This window comes from Solea senegalensis, linkage group LG18 (genome assembly GCF_019176455.1).
Source record: "Solea senegalensis isolate Sse05_10M linkage group LG18, IFAPA_SoseM_1, whole genome shotgun sequence".
Lineage (NCBI taxonomy): Eukaryota > Metazoa > Chordata > Actinopteri > Pleuronectiformes > Soleidae > Solea > Solea senegalensis.
The window spans coordinates 10,519,325-10,538,004 of NC_058041.1; the positions used below are offsets into that span (position 1 = coordinate 10,519,325).

At 41.0% G+C, this 18,680-nt stretch overlaps 1 protein-coding gene across 23 annotated transcripts in view; it reads right to left on the reverse strand.

The window, feature by feature from the left end:
* The window catches only part of nrxn1a (neurexin 1a), a 56,665-nt gene that overhangs the window by 17,100 nt on the left and 20,885 nt on the right, over positions 1-18,680 (reverse strand). For 5 of the 23 annotated variants that reach the window (XM_044013173.1, XM_044013168.1, XM_044013170.1 and 2 more), the window contains 9 exons: positions 18,224-18,247; positions 16,231-16,392; positions 14,000-14,071; positions 13,454-13,678; positions 12,953-13,130; positions 11,907-12,037; positions 10,305-10,557; positions 3,854-4,057; positions 2,687-2,713 (listed from right to left, as the gene is read on the reverse strand). In XM_044013173.1, coding sequence (XP_043869108.1) covers positions 2,687-2,713; positions 3,854-4,057; positions 10,305-10,557; positions 11,907-12,037; positions 12,953-13,130; positions 13,454-13,678; positions 14,000-14,071; positions 16,231-16,392; positions 18,224-18,247 — 1,276 coding nt within the window. The remainder of the gene's footprint in view (positions 1-2,686; positions 2,714-3,853; positions 4,058-10,304; positions 10,558-11,906; positions 12,038-12,952; positions 13,131-13,453; positions 13,679-13,999; positions 14,072-16,230; positions 16,393-18,223; positions 18,248-18,680) is intronic. The other 18 variants (XM_044013191.1, XM_044013176.1, XM_044013180.1 and 15 more) reach the window with 6 other exon arrangements.

The following is an 18,680-nucleotide window of genomic DNA, read 5'->3' on the forward strand; positions in this document are numbered from 1 at the left end:
AGGAGGAGTAAAAGCAGAATACCAGGCAGGTTGAATTAAAATTTAAAGACAGAGTGAGGATATGGATGGGAAATAGCAGAAGGAGAAAGGAACCATACATATACACCTCCGTGTCAAACACACGCTCTCTACAGATACACTGACAGGTCTCCTCGCAGATATGCCAGCGAAACAAATGATGTGACACAGACAGAGAAAGATGTACATAAATGGATGTCTAATATGGAGACTGAGTCACAACAAGCCCACGCTTACACAGTCCATCTGTGGACAGATCACTGTCACAATGACCACCGTCTACCCACACGTGATCGGATAGCACACTTGCACCCCTTTGTCTCCTAAAATGCTCCTCAAACATCTCCAGCCTGTGCACATTCAACCTCCTGTGACTGCATGCTGGACCTTGTTAATGTCCTCAACAGTGTAGTACTGCAACAAGCCTCATGGTGGCACTAGACACACAGAGGAAAATCAGAGAGCTCTCCAAGGTGCTGATTTACAGCAGAATGACAGAAGCTGAGCTGTCCTCTTGTGATGTCTCTTTTGCTCCCTCTCTCTCTCTGCCCATCTACCAGCTCATATTTTCACATAGGTGACTGCACATATTTGACAGACTGAGTGTTCCCAAAAACTCAGCGTCTCCCTCCTCCTACTCTCTTCAGACAGGCACACCACCAACCTCGAGCACTACACTCACCACTTCCCAAGCCCCGTTGGTTTGAGAAGTGCAAGTCTGCTAACACTGACCTATAGGAGGTAATGACAGGGAGGTGAGAAGTAATCTGACCCCGAAGAGATTCTGCTGCAGAAAATGTCAAGCGTGCCTTCATTACTCACAGAGGCACACACAAGGTGCACACTTGTATGTATATGTGCATGCACACGCACACACACACGACACACACACACACACACACACACACACACACACACACAGGTAGAGAATTACTGGAAAATGGGAGAGAGACACGAGCATAATTAACTATGAGAAGTAAATCAAAATGGATGTGGCAGTGTGACATCTCTGTGAGTGTGTTTTTAAAGCTAAAACCGTGTGTTCAGAGAGGACACTGGGTTCCCCTGAGGAGACTCAGCTGTGCTCCCGGCATGAGCATCTCATCCTGTTACCATGGATCACTGCTTAGCGCTGAGTGAAGGAGAGAATATGTGTTCATATGTGTTTACAAGTGAGTGTATGTGTGTCGGCTTTTTTTTTTTTCTTAGATATATGTAACCAAATCTTTAAAGAATGAGCAGACTGATGTGAGATTGAGGCAGTGATTTTTGTCAACGTGGGAACGGGGATGTTCACACAAACACATGCACACGCTCATAATAGGTCAGTGCTAACAGTGAATTCAGCACCATGGTCTGAGAATCAGTGCTGATCTATTGGCCAACAGATAGTTTCCTCTGCACTCTGTGCTGAGACAAAAACAGGCAAAGAGGGACTGCTTGTTGTCCAGGAAGTACAAATCAAATGACATAAGCTAGTGGAGATTATAAAAACAGGATAATGAAAACAAAATTACAAAAAGCGTTTTATATTTCATTAGCTCAGAAAAACAAATGGCTTTTCTGCTGTATAAGCCTCAAATCTCTCCCATGCCAGAGCTTTTATATGACTGCTGAGTGGACTATTTCAGTGGCGCCTGGCTGTTAAATACATTTTTACCCCCATCTCCCTTGAATATCTGATGTATAATTTATTGTATGCACACGGTGTGCCTGAAAAGTGGCTGCCTCCTGAAATGTTCATTGAGACAACTGGTCTAAAATTGGCCAACAACCATGCGGGATAGCAACGGCGCTGTGTGGCTAGTAGGGTTTCTATGGCAACTGCAGTCATCCATTTCACCACCTCTTTGCCGTCACATAGCATTCCTTTCTTTCTCTATCTCTACCACTCACTCACTCACTCTCTTGCTTTCTCAGTGGTCGTGACAGAGACAACGTCCAGGTGAAATTCATCTTCCCCAGGACTCAGCTACAGACACACACGCACACAAATGGGCAGTGAATAAAACACAGAATGCACATTTACTCAATCACACACAAACTTCACAAAAAAACTACACTAAATGACACTCTACCTGAAAATCCCCTTGTTCAATTTAGACAGAAACTAGCAAACAAAGAAAGCAACTAGACAGATGTTAAAAGGAAGGTACAGCAGAGAAAAACAGGAAAAACACATCTTATGTGTCCGGCATGAAGGAGGAGTAATTAGTCTGCAGGACTGAGTGGCATTCATCTACCAGCTACAACCCTCCTCACACTTCTCAACACACCTCACTTACATAAAGACACAGAGAAATTTGATTCTCCTTTTTGTCTCTCTCTATCCTCCCTTTCTTCAACCCCCACTATCCTCTCTTCCATCTATCCTTCTTTGCTAAAATGGCCGTCATGGAAAACCCTGGCCCTCAGCAAAAATCACACTACTCCTGTGGTGAAGCTGAAACACAAGCGAGTGCGTGCTCCGCACACACACACATATATGAGAGAAACATATGTTGAGAGAGCGTTTATGATCAGATGTACTGTCAAGACAGCGGAACAGACAGAGTGAAAAATAGTCAGACAGTCACATTAACAAAAGCACATATACTACTGTGCACACCATTTCACACACATACTGAGGAGGAAGGGGAGGGGTTAGGTGAGATGGAGGATCACTTACTGGCTGTACAGTTTATCCTGATACAGTCTGGAGGGAGAGCAGAGCAGAGGGTTAATGCTGCACACATACACATACTCTCCACGCCCCGGGGACGCACACATCGACACACCCTGCACTCATATGTACAAACACGCACATGCACACACACACTGCTGAGAAAACACACCCTCTCCTTTGTCACGAGCAAGACAGCGTATTCTCTTACAATACACTGTGCATTTCTGTGACTTTGATTTTTTTTTGCCTGTAAGAAGCAAAAGAAAAATAGTGGGGGAAAAATCTCCACATTGACCAGTTGAGGAGAGCGGTGTGTCCTAGCATGAGGAGTGTGTCCAATGGCTGCTCTGGCCTGAGCGACAGTTTCAGTCACCGAGCAAAACTAACAGGAGACTGAGATGGGTCATGTGTGTGTCAGTTTGTCTGATGACAGCGAACACAGCCCATGATCTTTTGTCGCCCATCCAGAGCAGAAATCTCCACAAACTGTTGGAAGATTTAGCCCCTACATAGTTATATTTATCGTCATAATCATCATTAATAATTTTACCCATGATGACTTGGTGTGTCGTGTGGCGTCAACCACAGAAAGGACGTGGCTGCAGACAACCAGAGACCAACACATGCACCCCTCTGTAAATCTGTGTGTGTGTGTATGTTATGTTTATGTGAAGGCTGTAGTGCGACTGTGAAACACTGAAAATAATGTGTTAAGCTAATTGATTTGAGTAGGAGCGATGTATATAAACTAGAAGGATGTGTAGAGTTCACTTTTTGTTTGTGTCTGTGTGTGTGTTGGTGTGTTCATCTTTGTGTTGATTGTTGGAGGTGTTAGGGATGCACAGGTCCACTGGGAGTGAGCAGAGAATGCAGCTTGAGGCTCAAACCCTCTGTTCAACACAAAAAACAACACAACTAATCTTCAACTGTTTGTTTTTTCTATGTGTATTTAAAGATATGCTGCATGTCAATCCAAACGCTGTTATCGAACAAAACCTGTACAAATGATGTCTTGAATATGTTGAGTACAAACAGTGCAGCATAATTATTAGGAAGGGTTAATTTTCCAAGGACAACCCATTACTTATCAACATTTTGTGATATTCATTTACAAGAAAGAGCTGCATTCCCCAATATGTAACTAAAGTAACATTGTGTGCACGTGAGTACCTAGGTTGACAGTGAGTCGGACACGGCCCCCGTCCAGCTCCAGACGAAGGGTGTCTGCCGAGTTACGGGATGTTGTTGCCATGAGAACGCCATACGCCCGCTGGGAGCGAAAGCGTAGTGAGACGTCCTCAGCCTCGGTATGCATCACTACGGGCAACTGCACCTTCATAAACTTGCTGCCGTCGTAGGACAGGATAGTTGCATCTGTACGGGACACACAGAGATGAGCAGTGAGTGAGTGATGGATAAAGGCAAGTGAAAGCCAAGTGGAGGAAGATGGAGATGTCGGTGAAGGCGAGTTAGGTGGGTGTAAAGGGAAAAAAAAAAAAAAGATAGAAAAGATGATTGACAAGAAGAAAACACACGGGGTGGGAAGAGACAAAGGCAATTTGACGTTGAGACAGATTTATCCATGATAAAGTACGACGCAATATAGCTATAATCCCTTGTCCCGCTGCCATGTCATTTTGAAACTCAAAACCTGCTTCCAACAAATGTATCCTATCACTTTCCTCCCTTAATTCATCATCACTCCCTCTGCCTTACAATGGAGGATGTAAAAATAGCTGCAGCTGGTTGGCTCGCCCTATTATCCGGTTAAATCAGAATGCATGGCGGTGAGTGTGTTAGCCACCACCGCTGACATCTCAGACCCTGGAGTCATAATGTAACAAGCTCAGGTGATCGCACTTTAATGTCTTTTGCATGCTCATTTACATATTCATAATCTTCTCCCTGCTTCCTGCTGAGGCCAATCCCAGGCTGCTAAACTGTTTACCTCTAAAGACCCCGTTTTTTATTGGCCAATTACATATGTAGCAAAACACTCTCTCCATGTCTTCATATCTTTATCTCCCCCTCTCCTCCATCTTCCCTTCACTAGTACATTTCTCCTTTGCTTTCCCCTTCCTTTCGCACTCCCTGTTTCCGTGGGAGACGCTTGGAGCCAAGGCGAAAACAAGAGAACAGGAAGAGAGTGAGGCCTCATGAATACTGATGAGCTGAGAAGGAGGGAATGAGAGAGAGATAGTGTGCATGTGTGTCAGAATAAGTGAGTGAATTTAAGTGTGAACAGAGGAGGGTTTAGTAAAGTGAGAACAGGGGGAGAGAAAATAGGGACAGAGCAAGACAGAGAGAAAGGAGGGGGGAAAGAAGAAAAGCTCTTGGCTAAAATGCAAATGAACCCTCATTAACTTGAGGAAAAAAGACAGTGGTTGGCATGTTATAGATAACATACCTTACAGCCATACGTACACCCACGAAAACACACACAGCTGGCCCGAGGCTTAAGCAAACTAATAGTGTGTGGTGAAATGTTATTTTCATATTTTTGAGATATCTAAATAGTGTTTATATTTGGTTGGTTTTATTTTGTAGTTGAAGATTGCACATTTAGTGCACATTTGCACATCTGTTCCAGGTTTTAAAAACCAAAGCCATTTAACTGGTTTAGTAGTTTACATCAAATGAAAAATGTCTGCTGTGGTTATTTTGTCAATTCAAGTTCAGTATACAACGTATAATTAATGAAATCTATACACTGAGGTGGTGGGAGGGGGGGCCCCATGAAGGCTTGACATTTCTGTTTCGGGAGACAGCTGACTAAATTATTCTCACCACTGCACCTGACTCACCACCGAGCAACTAGAGGAGAGAGGATTTGATAGAGGGGAAATATGGAAGCCCATCACTGCCAGGAAAAGTCCAAAAAAAAAACACAACTGAAGTGTAACATGCACCTTCACAACATTGGAATTTGGATATAGTATTCTATATTACATGAAAAGTCAGAAAACAGCAACCATCTGAGCTGCAGCCCGAAAATCCTAGAAAACAGATGACGCATAGTTTTTTTTTTTTTTTCATGTCTCTGTAATTACCTTAAACAGCTGTGCACTTTTTGCTTTCACCAAACATTAGTCAACCAGAAGTGAACAGAGCATTTGTTTGTGACTTGGTGCACTAATGAGTATTTATGGCAGCAGCAAGGTGTATGTAAGCTTGAAAATAATTTAAACCCCAGTGCACATGTTGACTGTAATGAAAGAGTGTGTCAGCCAGTGCAACCGTGTGGCACACTGATGTGTTTTTAATAGTTCTGACAACAATGGAGTTCTGTGGCACAGAGGGAAAAGAGACTGTATCAGCATTTGGCTTCACACACTTAAGTCGTTTCTTTTGATTTGCTGAAAAGGAAAAAATATAGAATATAGTGTAAGTGTTGCATTCAGGTTTGTCAGCTGGGATTTACCAATCCGCGTGGTGAGCTTGATAAAATTGCTGCATTTGTTAGATGTCAGGCAGACATGCTGTCTAGAATGATGATTGGGAAGATTATAGCACGTTGTGATATGTCGACACCTGCCATTGACTCGCTGTCAGTGTGTGGGCTTATCACAGAATATGATTGACAAGGGTGTCTTGATGTATTGCTATTTACTATTACATAATTTCTATTTAATGTGTCAAAGTCATTGTGCTGCTAATGATGACTTTGTAGGTCAATAGATTAATGAAGTGAATTTAAGAGAAAGAAAAAAAGAATTCAACCTTGTTGTCTAATCAACAGCCAACTACTACTTCAAGTTCATATGAGGACAAGCAATTCAAATAGCCTTACAAGACATCACAGTACAAATTGGATCACTTAAACTAAGTGAAATCATTTTAAGGGTTGCTACTAAAATCTTTAATGTCTAACAGCTGCAACAAATTTTAAACAATGCAGATAAATTAAATGATCTTACAATTGTACAATTCCAGTTGTATTATGGATTCTATTGCTACATTACATGATAATGTTTTTCTCAAAAGATGTAAAAGCAGACATTTTAGTTGAAGACTAGACCAGTAGACCTTATTGTGTGAGCCCTCCGAGTAAACATGGGCCTCACATATGAGAAAATTAGAAAATAATCACTCTGATGAAAGCACAGTGCACAGCAGCTGGATAAGTGACCATTACACAGAGCGATTCCTCCTTGATTTACAAATCATTTCAGACAAAGCACAAAAAACAGTGTTCTGTGCAAGTTTAAATAAGTTACCACTGAACCACCACTGAACATACACTACTGTGTCTGTTTTATTAACTCAATGGTTTGTTATTTTAAACACTTTGATGCTGCTGTCTGCCAGCTTTGTCCCTCAATGTGCTGTTGTTAGGCTGCAGTTGATAAGCAAAGGATTGGACTGTACCAACTAAAAAATATTTACCAGAAAAGCTTAAATATAATCAACATAGACTGTTTATGAAAAATGAGTCTTCTGGTTTCCTCAGTTAAGTCAATCAGGAAGTAACAATATATTGAATAGTCACCAAGGCTGTTCAATAGTAGACCTGCTTCAATGGCGAAGATGAGTCTAATTCTCATTTATAATGTTATTTAACACTTTCTTGAGTAAATGAATCGTGATTTTTAGGTTTTTTCAATGGAACAAGTGACACCAGTGTGATTGACAGCTGGTGTTATCCAATAGGTGTCTGGTTGGTTGCAGGTGATGTCTCTTAATTTTGGGTTGCAAGTGAGTTTACATTTTGCTTCACTTAACTTAATTATGACTTGTAATTTGCAATTTGCTCTGCTCAGGATTCTAATGACAGGCACCACCCTTGTTTTTCCTTGGCCTATATTTGTGGGCCTGTTTAATTAAACAAACAAAAAATATTGCTTCTAAAAATCTGTTCCTTTTCAAAATGTAAAACCTTAAGATGACCCATGTTTGGACAGTAACTTCCATAGATTAGGCGGGGCAGTTTTTTAAGGCAAGTGCAAATGTGTTGCTAGAAAAATGTGTGTCACTGCTCATAACGAAACAAAAATTAGTCTTGGAGCCAGATCGTGTTGAGTGGGAACAAAAGGAGAGAGTGAGATAGTGAGGAAGGGAAAAAAGGGAGGGAGAAACCGCAGGTAGAAGGCATAAACATGGCCAATCACTCTCTCCATCTGCTTCTCCATCTGTGCTTCCTTTAATCCACTGAACCACCAGTTAGTGACCCATCAATGCACACAGAGAGGGATGAAGAAAGATGTAGAGAAGCAGCCATGGAGAGAGGGTGCATTACTATGATAAACACGGGCTGTGGATGTTTGTCCTCTGAAATAAAACACCTTCATATCAACACCTTCCGAAAGCTTGTGTGTATGTGTATGTATCTCTCCTGTTAGATGATAGTACAATCATCAGTTGAGACGCATCAACAGTTGTGGCACAAACAGCATTTCTTCTCTTCTCCTTGTCTGACTTCATCTCGTTTCTTTCAGCCGGCTTGTATCAGATTCTCTCAATCTTCCCCGCTTTCCATTTTTCTTGGCCTGAATTTATACCTTTTCTCATAACTCTAACACTCTCACTCTCTCTCTCAGATTTTCAACTCCTGTCTCCCATTCCTCCTCATCTCCTCACCTGCTTGTCATATGGTGGTTCCAGCCCAATGGTTCCACCCTCCTCTGTCACAGCTCCTGCTCCCAGCTCTCTGCACACTTCCTCTCCCATCGATTCCCAGTCTCTAACATCCATAGTAGTCCGATAGCACTGTCTGCAGCACAGCATCCTCCCACCTCTTCTCCATCACCTTTGTTGCATGCTTACATTCCCTGCCTCCATCTTACTACCCTCACTTTTACACAGAAAATGTGCAAATATGAATGAATCAAAGAACCACACAAAAATAGAAAACCTCTTTTTTTTGTTGAGCAAGCAGGTTTTCTCTTTCATTGACCTTATTTACTATCTCTATATATCTTTTCCTACCGTCTACTGTATTGCTGTTCATGAAAAGGTCATAAGAAATTCTGTATGAAAATAATCATTATGTGAGTTGGTTAGCACTCTTGTCTTTGCAGCAAGAAGTCCCAGGTTTGCGACCCGGTTGGAACAAGGGTCTTTCTGCATGGAGTTTACATGTTCTCCCCGTTCTCTAGTTTCCTTCCACAGTCCAAGAACATGCAGATTTGGGGATTAGGCAAATTGGAGACTCTAAATTGAACGATTTTGTTTCTGTGATTTTTCGAAAATAGTCTGGTTAAAATGCAGTTTTAATGTCTCGTTCAGCCTGTGTGGGGGGGATGTATGGCTTCCACCCATTCATTGTGATAGTAGCTCAATCAGAGTCACACTGTGTGTGTCTTTTCTTTCTATCTCCCCCTTTACAGATAAGAACAAAGGCTTGAACATGGTTAATAATGTATATACAGTTTAAATGTTATACGAACCTGCAGAGTGTGAAATATTAGTTAATAATAAATTTGACATTGGAATTAAGTTGCGGTGGAAGTGAACTTCTGCAGTATTTGGCATAGCCTGTTGTTAGCAGTGCTATTAACCACTGTGCAGGTGCGGTAGTAGTCGGTGTTTTCAAGTGAATTGTATATTAAAATACCAACATGAGTGCTGAGGAGTGGGATTCTTAATAAGGGTATTGGTTGGTGATATATTGTCATACTTCCTTCTTTGTGCAATATGATAATCGATACCCCAGGGTAAAAGTTTCACAGGGACATTTTGTTTTCTTCAGTTAAGACAGATATCCTGATGCATCGCTATATGATTGTCTTTCAATATGTTGAGTATTACAGAATCATTCTATCGTGAAATTATTGGTATCGTGGACCATGTATCGCGTATCGTATTGTGAGGTTGAGGTATCTTGTGGTTCCCACCCCTAATTGTTAACAGATAATATTAATTGTGTTATGTTAACAGTGCTATCTAAAGTTCATTATTTTAATAATTTTCCATGTGTCACCATCATGTGTCAAAATAATTTAAAGATCAAATCTACTTACTTTTCTGTGTTTTTGATTATAAAAGACATTTTGGTGATTCTGTTTGAGTGATATGTTATTGGTAACTGCTGATATCCTTTTCAAATGGTGTCCCTTACCAAAGAGATATTGTTAAGCATTTTGTAAAACTGTGAGCATATTCATGGCAAAAATACATTGTGATAGTGGATCAATCAGACTCTACAACAATCATCACCAGTGGTGTAACAGAGGCTAAATTCTACCTCAATCTAATTTGCAAACTTTGATATTGGCTAATAGTCACATTTTTAATCCGCTATAAAGCTTTATGAAGGTACCTTTTTAGTGTACATCAGAATAAGTATTGTCACTGTGTTAGGATGGGCCCTTTATCTTAAAGGTATAATGAATAAAACATTTATTACCCAGTATAACTCATAATCTTAATATATTTTCAGCAGCTGATGAAGTTATTTCAGACTTTAAATCTTCCCACCACATACCATCTGTCTTCTGTCACTCATCCTTTTGGCATTTACTCAATGTTCTTAAGCCAAAAAAACAAATGACAAAGCTGCCGTTATGGCTGTATTCCGGTTTGTTCTTGATTTTTCAACAGAAGATTCTGTTCAGTGACTGTATTTAAACATTTTACTTATCTATAGCTAGCACTCTTTCTAAGTGCCCATCATCATTCTCACCTCTCTCGCAGGAGCGTCCCAGGTAGCCCGTTCCAGAGCAGTCACACACATAACGATTCCATCCCTCCCTGCAGATGCCATTGTGCTGGCAGGGGTTGGACAGACACTGCTTGGGGGGCTCCCTAGAGCATGAGGGCTTTACCCCGACTGCCCTCTGGGCCTCGGCCAGTCGCCGGATGTCTTTGCTCTGCCCGTCCACAAACAGGTCTCTTATGCAGCCCACGTAACCATAGTTCAGCAGCGCTGTCCACACCTGAGACACAAATTAACCAGTGTTGAAGGGTTTCATTGAATTCACTGTAATTGATAAAAGAGCAATTTGTGGTCACAAGTATATTAATGATTCCTTTAAGGACACAACATAAAAAAGGGGGTCTCTCAATCAAAACAATCACAAGAGACTTATTTTGATGAGGTAGGGAAGCAGCTTTGGATCATGAGAATTGTTTTCTTGTCGTCTTTTTTGGTTCCCCTGTGTGTTTGTGCTTCACAGGGAGAGCTTTGGCAGCAGAGCGTGCAGCAAATGGCAATGAGTAGTCGTGATCCATTAGTGACAAATGCACACAATGAAATAAAGACAAAAGACAATGCACTGGCTAACTAGTAGTACTAAATATTTCCTTCCTCACTCATGTTTCGAATGTAATTTGGAAAGAAGGATAAATTGTTTTTGGAAACAATTTGTTGATTGTGAATACACTTACTTAGTTTGGTAATTTTTATACATTTTATATCTTTAAGTCATCCTTTAAGTACAATTATTGGTGAATATGGAGGTATATGTTGTGCTTTATGTTATATATTTAACATTTCACCTATATTTCCTGAATTTTCAGTATTAAGCAGGTGGACAAGCAGCAAATTCTCACATTTAAGAGGTTGAAGACATTAATTGTTTCTGCTTGCATTTGTATAACAGAAACCACCTCTGATTGCCTCGTAAAATCCAATTGTACAAGGGACAGAAGCGACAACAAAAATCGGAGAGCAGAGATGAATTGTGCCCTGTTGTCTAAATGACACAATACAACATCAAGTTAATTTAATGAAATTTAATATAATCCGTTTTTTAAAAGATGTTATTGGATTATCAGCTGATTTGATTGTAACCTATATAAACTGTGAAAAAAAATTGCCTCATGGTAGTTCAATAAAAACATTTGGTGCTTTTTCACTGTGATTGCAACAACAGGCTCTGCATCCTCGCTGTCACACGAAATGTAACACCCTCCACTCTTGGCCACCTCCTGCATTAGCAGTGTGGTGTATATGAATTTTGATTGTTCGTTAACATGTGTTCATGTTAATTAAATGAATGTGATCTATCTCGGGGTCTTCCAAGAGGAATTTGTAAGCACAGGCAATAATAGTCTGTCAACCTTGCTCAGATTTGTCCCATTGTATTACACAATTAGAGCTGTACCGCATAACAACAACATCCAAGGATCAGTTCTTAGGGGCATTGTTGCAGGTCCTACCTTCTAGAGCTAGGTTTGTTTTGTGGGTTATAATGTACAGAATTGGAAATAGGGGAAATTTGACTGTTTCAGAAGTTCATAGTGTGTAGACTTGTAGTTCATCAACACAAAACAGCACACACACCTCTGTGGGGAAGATGAGTCCTGCACGATCCTCAGGTAGTCCTCCGAGGTACAAGGTTTCATCCAGATCCAGGATCTCACTGTCTCCTGGAGCCGTATACGCTGTTCTTACACTGTTCACTGAGATGGTTCCTGCATAAAAGAACCAGAGACACTGAAACCACCTGAGTAAACATTATGACCTTCAATGAAAACGTTGTCATCACACTGTCGTCACAACCACCACGGTTGTGACTGTGATCGTCGTCATCATCCTCCCCCTCGCTAAAACAGGAGCATTGAAAATGCTCCTGTTTGTAGTGGTAAAATGCAAACTACACAGGCAGAACACTTTATCCCCAATAAATCTTTAATGCACTTATTTTTAGACATTAGAACATTTGCTGTAAACAAAGGAGACCCCCACCGAGGAAACAGACAGACACAGCATCTACTGTGGGTTTCTTTAGTGTAATTTACACCAGCACGAAAAATATAACTCTATTAGTACCATGCCGAAAAGCATTTAAAACCCTGTTTTGTAGATGTAGTTTCAGTTACTGCACTCACTTTGTTTGGTTGTTGTTTAGGACAAAAGACAAACAAGAAAAGGGCAATAATGACAAAACAGCGACAAAACTGCATTGTGGAAGTGTGTTTAATGTATCTTTTGATTATATTTGTGGCAGGATTCATGGGTTTATAGCAAATGTGGCCATAACATTGAAGAACAATAACGGCACTATTGGTAAGATGAGGAAACAAGCTATGATTGCTTTAATTACAGTCTCAGTGTTATGGTAATTATATCAACATATTACAATAAATGTGACAGTGCTACTGTGCATTGATTCAGTTAAAATGGTGTGTACAGCACCCTTAAAATCAACTCAATGAACCTAGTTTAAATTAAAGACATTGAACAGATGGTAGCCGATATGGCCATAATAATCTGGTGCCGACTATAAAATGCGGAGTACAATCTTGCCTCCTCATTATCCAACACTTGCATTTTATCAACCTCTGTGGTCATGCCGAGCACCAGAGTTGTGAGAGGTGTGAGCGTACCTGAGCGTCCGTCCCTCTGAAAGTCCACGTGATACCATTCTCCGTCATTGACCTTTCTGTCAATGGCCTTGGTTTTGGTGGTTCCTGAGCCCATGTCTAGCAGAAGGTACAGGTGTCCATCCAGCATCTCGATGGCAAAGAAGTCCACCTTGATGTCAAACACATCAACATCAGTAATCTGTAAATAGTAAGGGACATAGATGGCTGGCAAGGAAATGCAAAGTATCATCTGCAGGTTATAACTGAGTAGCTCCAGTCTAACTTACATATAATCAGGTTTCATATTTTGTTCAATGTAAGTCAAATTCAGAGTGGATTAAAATAGCTTGTAAACGGTTTTATATGTAGCAGTCATTTGTTTATATTTAAAAGTGATACACTTTAGCTTTATCCTTAACAAAACAAGTATAGCTTCCCAGAATTAGCAGTAGAAGCTCATTTCTTTTAGTTTCAAATGTGCTTTTTTTTTTTTTTTTTTTAAACAACATATAATTTTTTCACCTTGAGTATGGGTGGTGTGCGAGGGTCCTTGCGTTGCTGCTGGCGGGGTTTTCCATGACTGAAAAGCATCAAACCATTTGGCTCTGTGGTCCTGAAGTCAAATGAGATGGATCCTGCCTTCTTCGCCGTCCACTTGCTCAGTGCCACATACGACTCTGGGGTGTCAAATGTCACGGGGTCCAGCGTGGCCACACTCTCACACTTGAAGGACACCACCCCACTCACCTGGAGCAGACAGAGGAGAGAAATGTCTTAGTGGGTTCTAGCATTTGAGGAGATAAATTTTTGCACCGATGTCCACTGTATATCAGAACCTGAAAGGATTCCTTTGTTGTTTGAGACTAAAACAAAGCCAGCTGCTTCCAGCTGTTAATTGACTACAGGACAAAATGTTGTGGCTACAACTCAAAAAATATAATCCAATTTAATTAAAATCACAACAGTATAAATTTCACAGAGCCTGACAAAAACAAAAAAACAAAACTATCTGTGTACCTTACAAGAGGATAATGTTTTATGTTGGCTCAGGTTGTTGAAAGTGCCTACCTTCATCTTTGGGTCTCCCTGTTTGGCCAGTCTAGACAGCTCCAACCGTACATCATTATTCTTGTACACCACCTTTAGGGAAGGGAATTGGGGGCGGGGAGATAAAACATGAATTCACTATTAAATTAAATAACAAGAAGGCTTTCCTCCCCAATGTTCCTACTTCTCAGATTCAAATATTCCTGCTGAGGCACAGAATTGGACTGTTGTCATTATTTAACAAAAAGAAAACACATAGGCAAAAGGAATTGGACTGCTTAAACCTTTTAAGAAATCATAAATCATAAGAGACGGGGAACAAAACATTTTAAAATGTGACGTGTTCTGGGATTTTTTTTACATGACAGTGATAACCTTAAGACTTTTTTGTCCCTGCCACTTGCACACTCACTTTTACTGTCTCTCTTCTCCTTGCTGTCTCCCTTCCCTTTCCCTGACACAGTATGCTCTCTGACTGAGCTGTGTGAGTTTAAAGACTGTGCCTCTGCTGAGCATTTTGATGTAGAGAGAGCCGAGCACACACAGGCTCTGCTGTATTAATGCAGACCTCTTTCCATGACCTGTGAGCAGCTCGGCAACATCGAAAAATTTCTCCTGTGCATTGGAACAGCTTTTGATATTCTGATATTCAGGCTTTCGTGTCTGCATGTAAAGTAATGAGGGTGATTCTTGAGTAGCGTAAGAGCTGAACATGCGTGTACAAGTGCGTCTGCCCCTGCACCACATGAAGTGCACAAAACTGTTACAGCTGTGATCGTTCATGCGCATGATTCACTACATACATCTTAATTTGCTCACATGGATTATAATACCATCATATTAAATATGTAAATGTGAAGCGGAGGGTTCACTTTGACAGCAGCAGCCTCGTTTAAATACCATCAGTCTTAATGAAGCAACACAGAGTGCATTCACTGCTGATACAGATAGCTCTCTGTTTGGCACATCATCTGTTGGCCTCTTTGGTTGTTTGCTTATGCCTCTGTGTGAGTCTGTGTGACTGACAGGAAGACTCAGACAGGGTGTATATTCTAAACAGTGTGAGGATGTATTTGACTTTTGTTGCATCATGTGCTGTGTCTGCATATATATGTTTGTCTGTTTGTGTCGGTGTGTTTTCATGCAATTATTTGTGCTTTCCTGCAGTGCGCACATGCAAAGACTGTTTTTTTCTGTTTTTATCAGTGCATCATGTAAGTTTTTGTTGCTGCAGTGTTGTGGCCCGTTTCAAGCACAGCGGATGGATGGAACGCCTCTGTGGCGTAGCTAATTAGCATGTTAGTGCTCGGTGCTGTATCTACTCCCTCAACGACACTCATCACTGATTCTCTCTGATGCTGAAGAGTGTTTGTGTGAGTGAGAGAGAGTGTGTTTGCCTAATGGAAGTATTTCTTTGTTTGTCTGCATTTTATTAGACAATGTTTGAAATGTTTCCATGATGCCTGACAAAAAAGGAACAATAAGGATGAAAGAGCTAAATATAGAAAGTAGGGGTGGGTCAAAAATATCGATGTGGTGATGTATGGTCGTCCTTCCTTGTGCACTATAATCAATATGCCATTGCAAATATAGATATTTTAATTAACAAATAAAGGAGCTAAATAAACAGTCCTTGCCAGTTTCACTCACCAGGCATATCTCCTTACGGCAGTGCTGTTCAAATGAATGAGGGAAACTTGGGTGGCCAAAGACGAGGGAGTTTATGGTGGCATAATGGTGGAGAAAGCTACGTTAAGAGATACTCCATCCATGTTAAATACATAGACTTTATGCACTTTGTTCTCTATGTTGTGAATTAGTAGAGAAATCCTGCACTTTCAACTTCTCTTTTTGTTTTCTCCAATTTCGCTTTGATTGTGTCACAGAATTGTTTTGTCATGATAGTATTGGTATTGTGTACCTTGTATCATATCGTATGGTGAGGTACCCTGTGTTTCCCACCCCTAATAGAAAGTGACAAAAACAGTAAAATTCGAATTTCTTACAGTGCAACCAGGAAGAGACTTTATGAGCTGTGTAGGGCAATAATTAAATATAATCGTTCATAGACTGTCAGTGGAATTATATTGTTTTTGGCTGTATTAAGAAATTGTAATGTGGAGGTTATGTCATCAGCTTATTCTGTCTAAATTAATACCTCTAAACAGTAGTTAAAACGAGCTAAATTAATTAATAGAGTAATTTATCTTACGAGTTGTGTCATGATTGTGTATATCACACATGAACCCCACCTCTTTGAGACAGCCCATGAAGTTATTGCTGACTGGAGAACCAGGCAGGTCAGCAGTGCTAGGGCTTCCTCCCACATAGAAGAAGTCATCAGAGCCCAGCATGGTGTAGTCCTCCTGGGTGTAGCCTGTGGTGGTCAGGATGCCGTCCACAGAGATGGTCACCTACACAACAAAGCACAGGGAAAGGACACGCTATATACTCACACCAAAGGCAGCGCTAAGCGCTAGCTAGGTGCTGACCAGCCAAATTAGCCCCCGTTAGTCTTGTAACCAGTGTGTATGCAAAGTGGTGGGAAAAAGGCCTGATTGGTTTTGGGAGGTGGTCAGTTGTGCTGCTGTTTTTTTTTTTTTAAATGGTGTGACTGGATTGGTGCAAACTGTGTAGTGTCACTAGGTAGTGCTACACCTCGACATTTGGAAAATATCTTGCTGTGAACTCCTCAATGCCACTCACTCACTCACTCAGCCTGCAGTTAAAGTGATATACTCTGTTACTCCAGCTACCATTTGTTGTCAACACGTTCCTGTGTGTGATTTAGACTTTCTGATACACAAAGATTCAGGGCCACCATTGGTTAATTCTGACTCACCCAGACATCAAATTAATTTCTTCTGTCACTGCACTGTGCTGACTCAACAACAAGCATTTATGAAGGATAGCTCCATCCTCTACTTACAATGAACCATTATCATCTTTTATCTGGTTTTCCTCTTTTCAAAACAAAAGATGCTTTTAACTTAATCTTCAACTTCCCTTAATGCTCCACCTTTAAAGACACCGGCATATATTCCTGAAAGTTTACTAGTTCATTTTGTTGTATAATAGGCTGCACACATTTAGCTAACACACATAGCCAACACAGTCACACATAAATCAAAAGTATCTTGATACTCTACAGTCCATTAATGCCCATGTTTGACTGCCCGTAAAGTTCCCAGCTCTTTACTTCCCCTCTGTAATAATATTTCCTTTCTCACTGATGTGTTTGTAATTGCCAGGCAAACTTGCCCAGCCAGCCAGGTGTTAGTAAAGTATCCACATGCTTTGTCGTGCCATACAGTAGGTGTTAGTGTATTTACTTGTTAGTAGTTGTTAGTTGCTGCTCTGCTGGCAGCCACAGCAAGTGTTACAGGTGTCAGGCAAAGCTGTGTGGGGTTACTGAGGTTAGGGTTAATGGTTTCAATGTTGTTGTTAGTAGTTGTGATGATGTTATGTTGTTGTGTTGTTAGGGTGAGTTGTGATGATGGTGTTAGTTCGTTAGTATGTGGTCTGGGGGGAGTTTGTTAGATCAGCGAGTCAATATGGAATGACATATAGACAGACACACAAATTGATGTATATATATACACACACACACACACAGGTGTTAGATGGGTTATGGCTCATTCCACACATACACACACACACACACACAGAGACACACGCACACACACACACACACACACATAAATATATAACCATGCAGCCTGTTCCTCTCTCTGCATGCAAACACAGGCAAAGAGGACACAGTGGGTTAACAAACAACAACAGGGAACAGAATGAATCATAAGTACAATGATGAGCATGCATTGGCAGAGTGGAGGACGTCAAAATCAAAAGAAGAAAGGGAAAAGGGGGGAAGGAGGGTCCTCTCTATCCATTTTATGGACCAAACAGAGAGGGGAAGGGTTTCTGAATCACGCCATGCAGGAAGGAGGGGGCTTGCCATTTGCGTGCAGGTGAGGCATGAGCTAATCAGTACACGCCTACATGTAACATAGTGATGAGTGAAAAAAAAGTACAAAAGGGGGAAGGGAGGACTTAAAGTAAAAAAAAAAGTGGTTGGCAAGGACAGGGACGTGGGGACTTTTTAAGCATAAAAGATTACCAACCGCATTTGTCCTTTTATTGGTTTAGTTTTGATGTCTATGGTTCAAAAGGAAATAGACACGGGGCAAACCCAAACTAAGAAACAATTAGAATGATATCTACCGAACAATGGAGTTTGTTTACCATAGCGTGTCCAATGCCTGAGTGCTTTGTAGAAGAGGGGGAGAAAGGAAAGCAAAAAACTGTGAACAGAACAACTTTGGGAACAAAAAGAGGAAAGCTAGAAGGCCTCTGGTGACGTTAAAAGGTTGGTTGGAGTGGTTTCGCTAGGAGAAGGGCACAGGTTAGGTTAGTAGAATGAATCATTCCATGGATGGTGGTTAGTTTTAGTAGCAGGTTAGTAAAGTTAGTTGTCAAAGTTAGTAGTACACACAGGCAAGGGCACAGGTGGTTACAAGCACCTGAGTGCTAGTGACCCTCAGTGTTCTCCAGTTCACTCTCATCCTCTCACACGCGCACACAAACACTCATACACTCACACACACAATTGAAAAAGCACTCACCTAGTGCTGAAAGCAGTGCTGGTCTGGTGGTTAACACACTGTAAACTAAGACCAAAACCTCAGGTATTTTCTTCCTA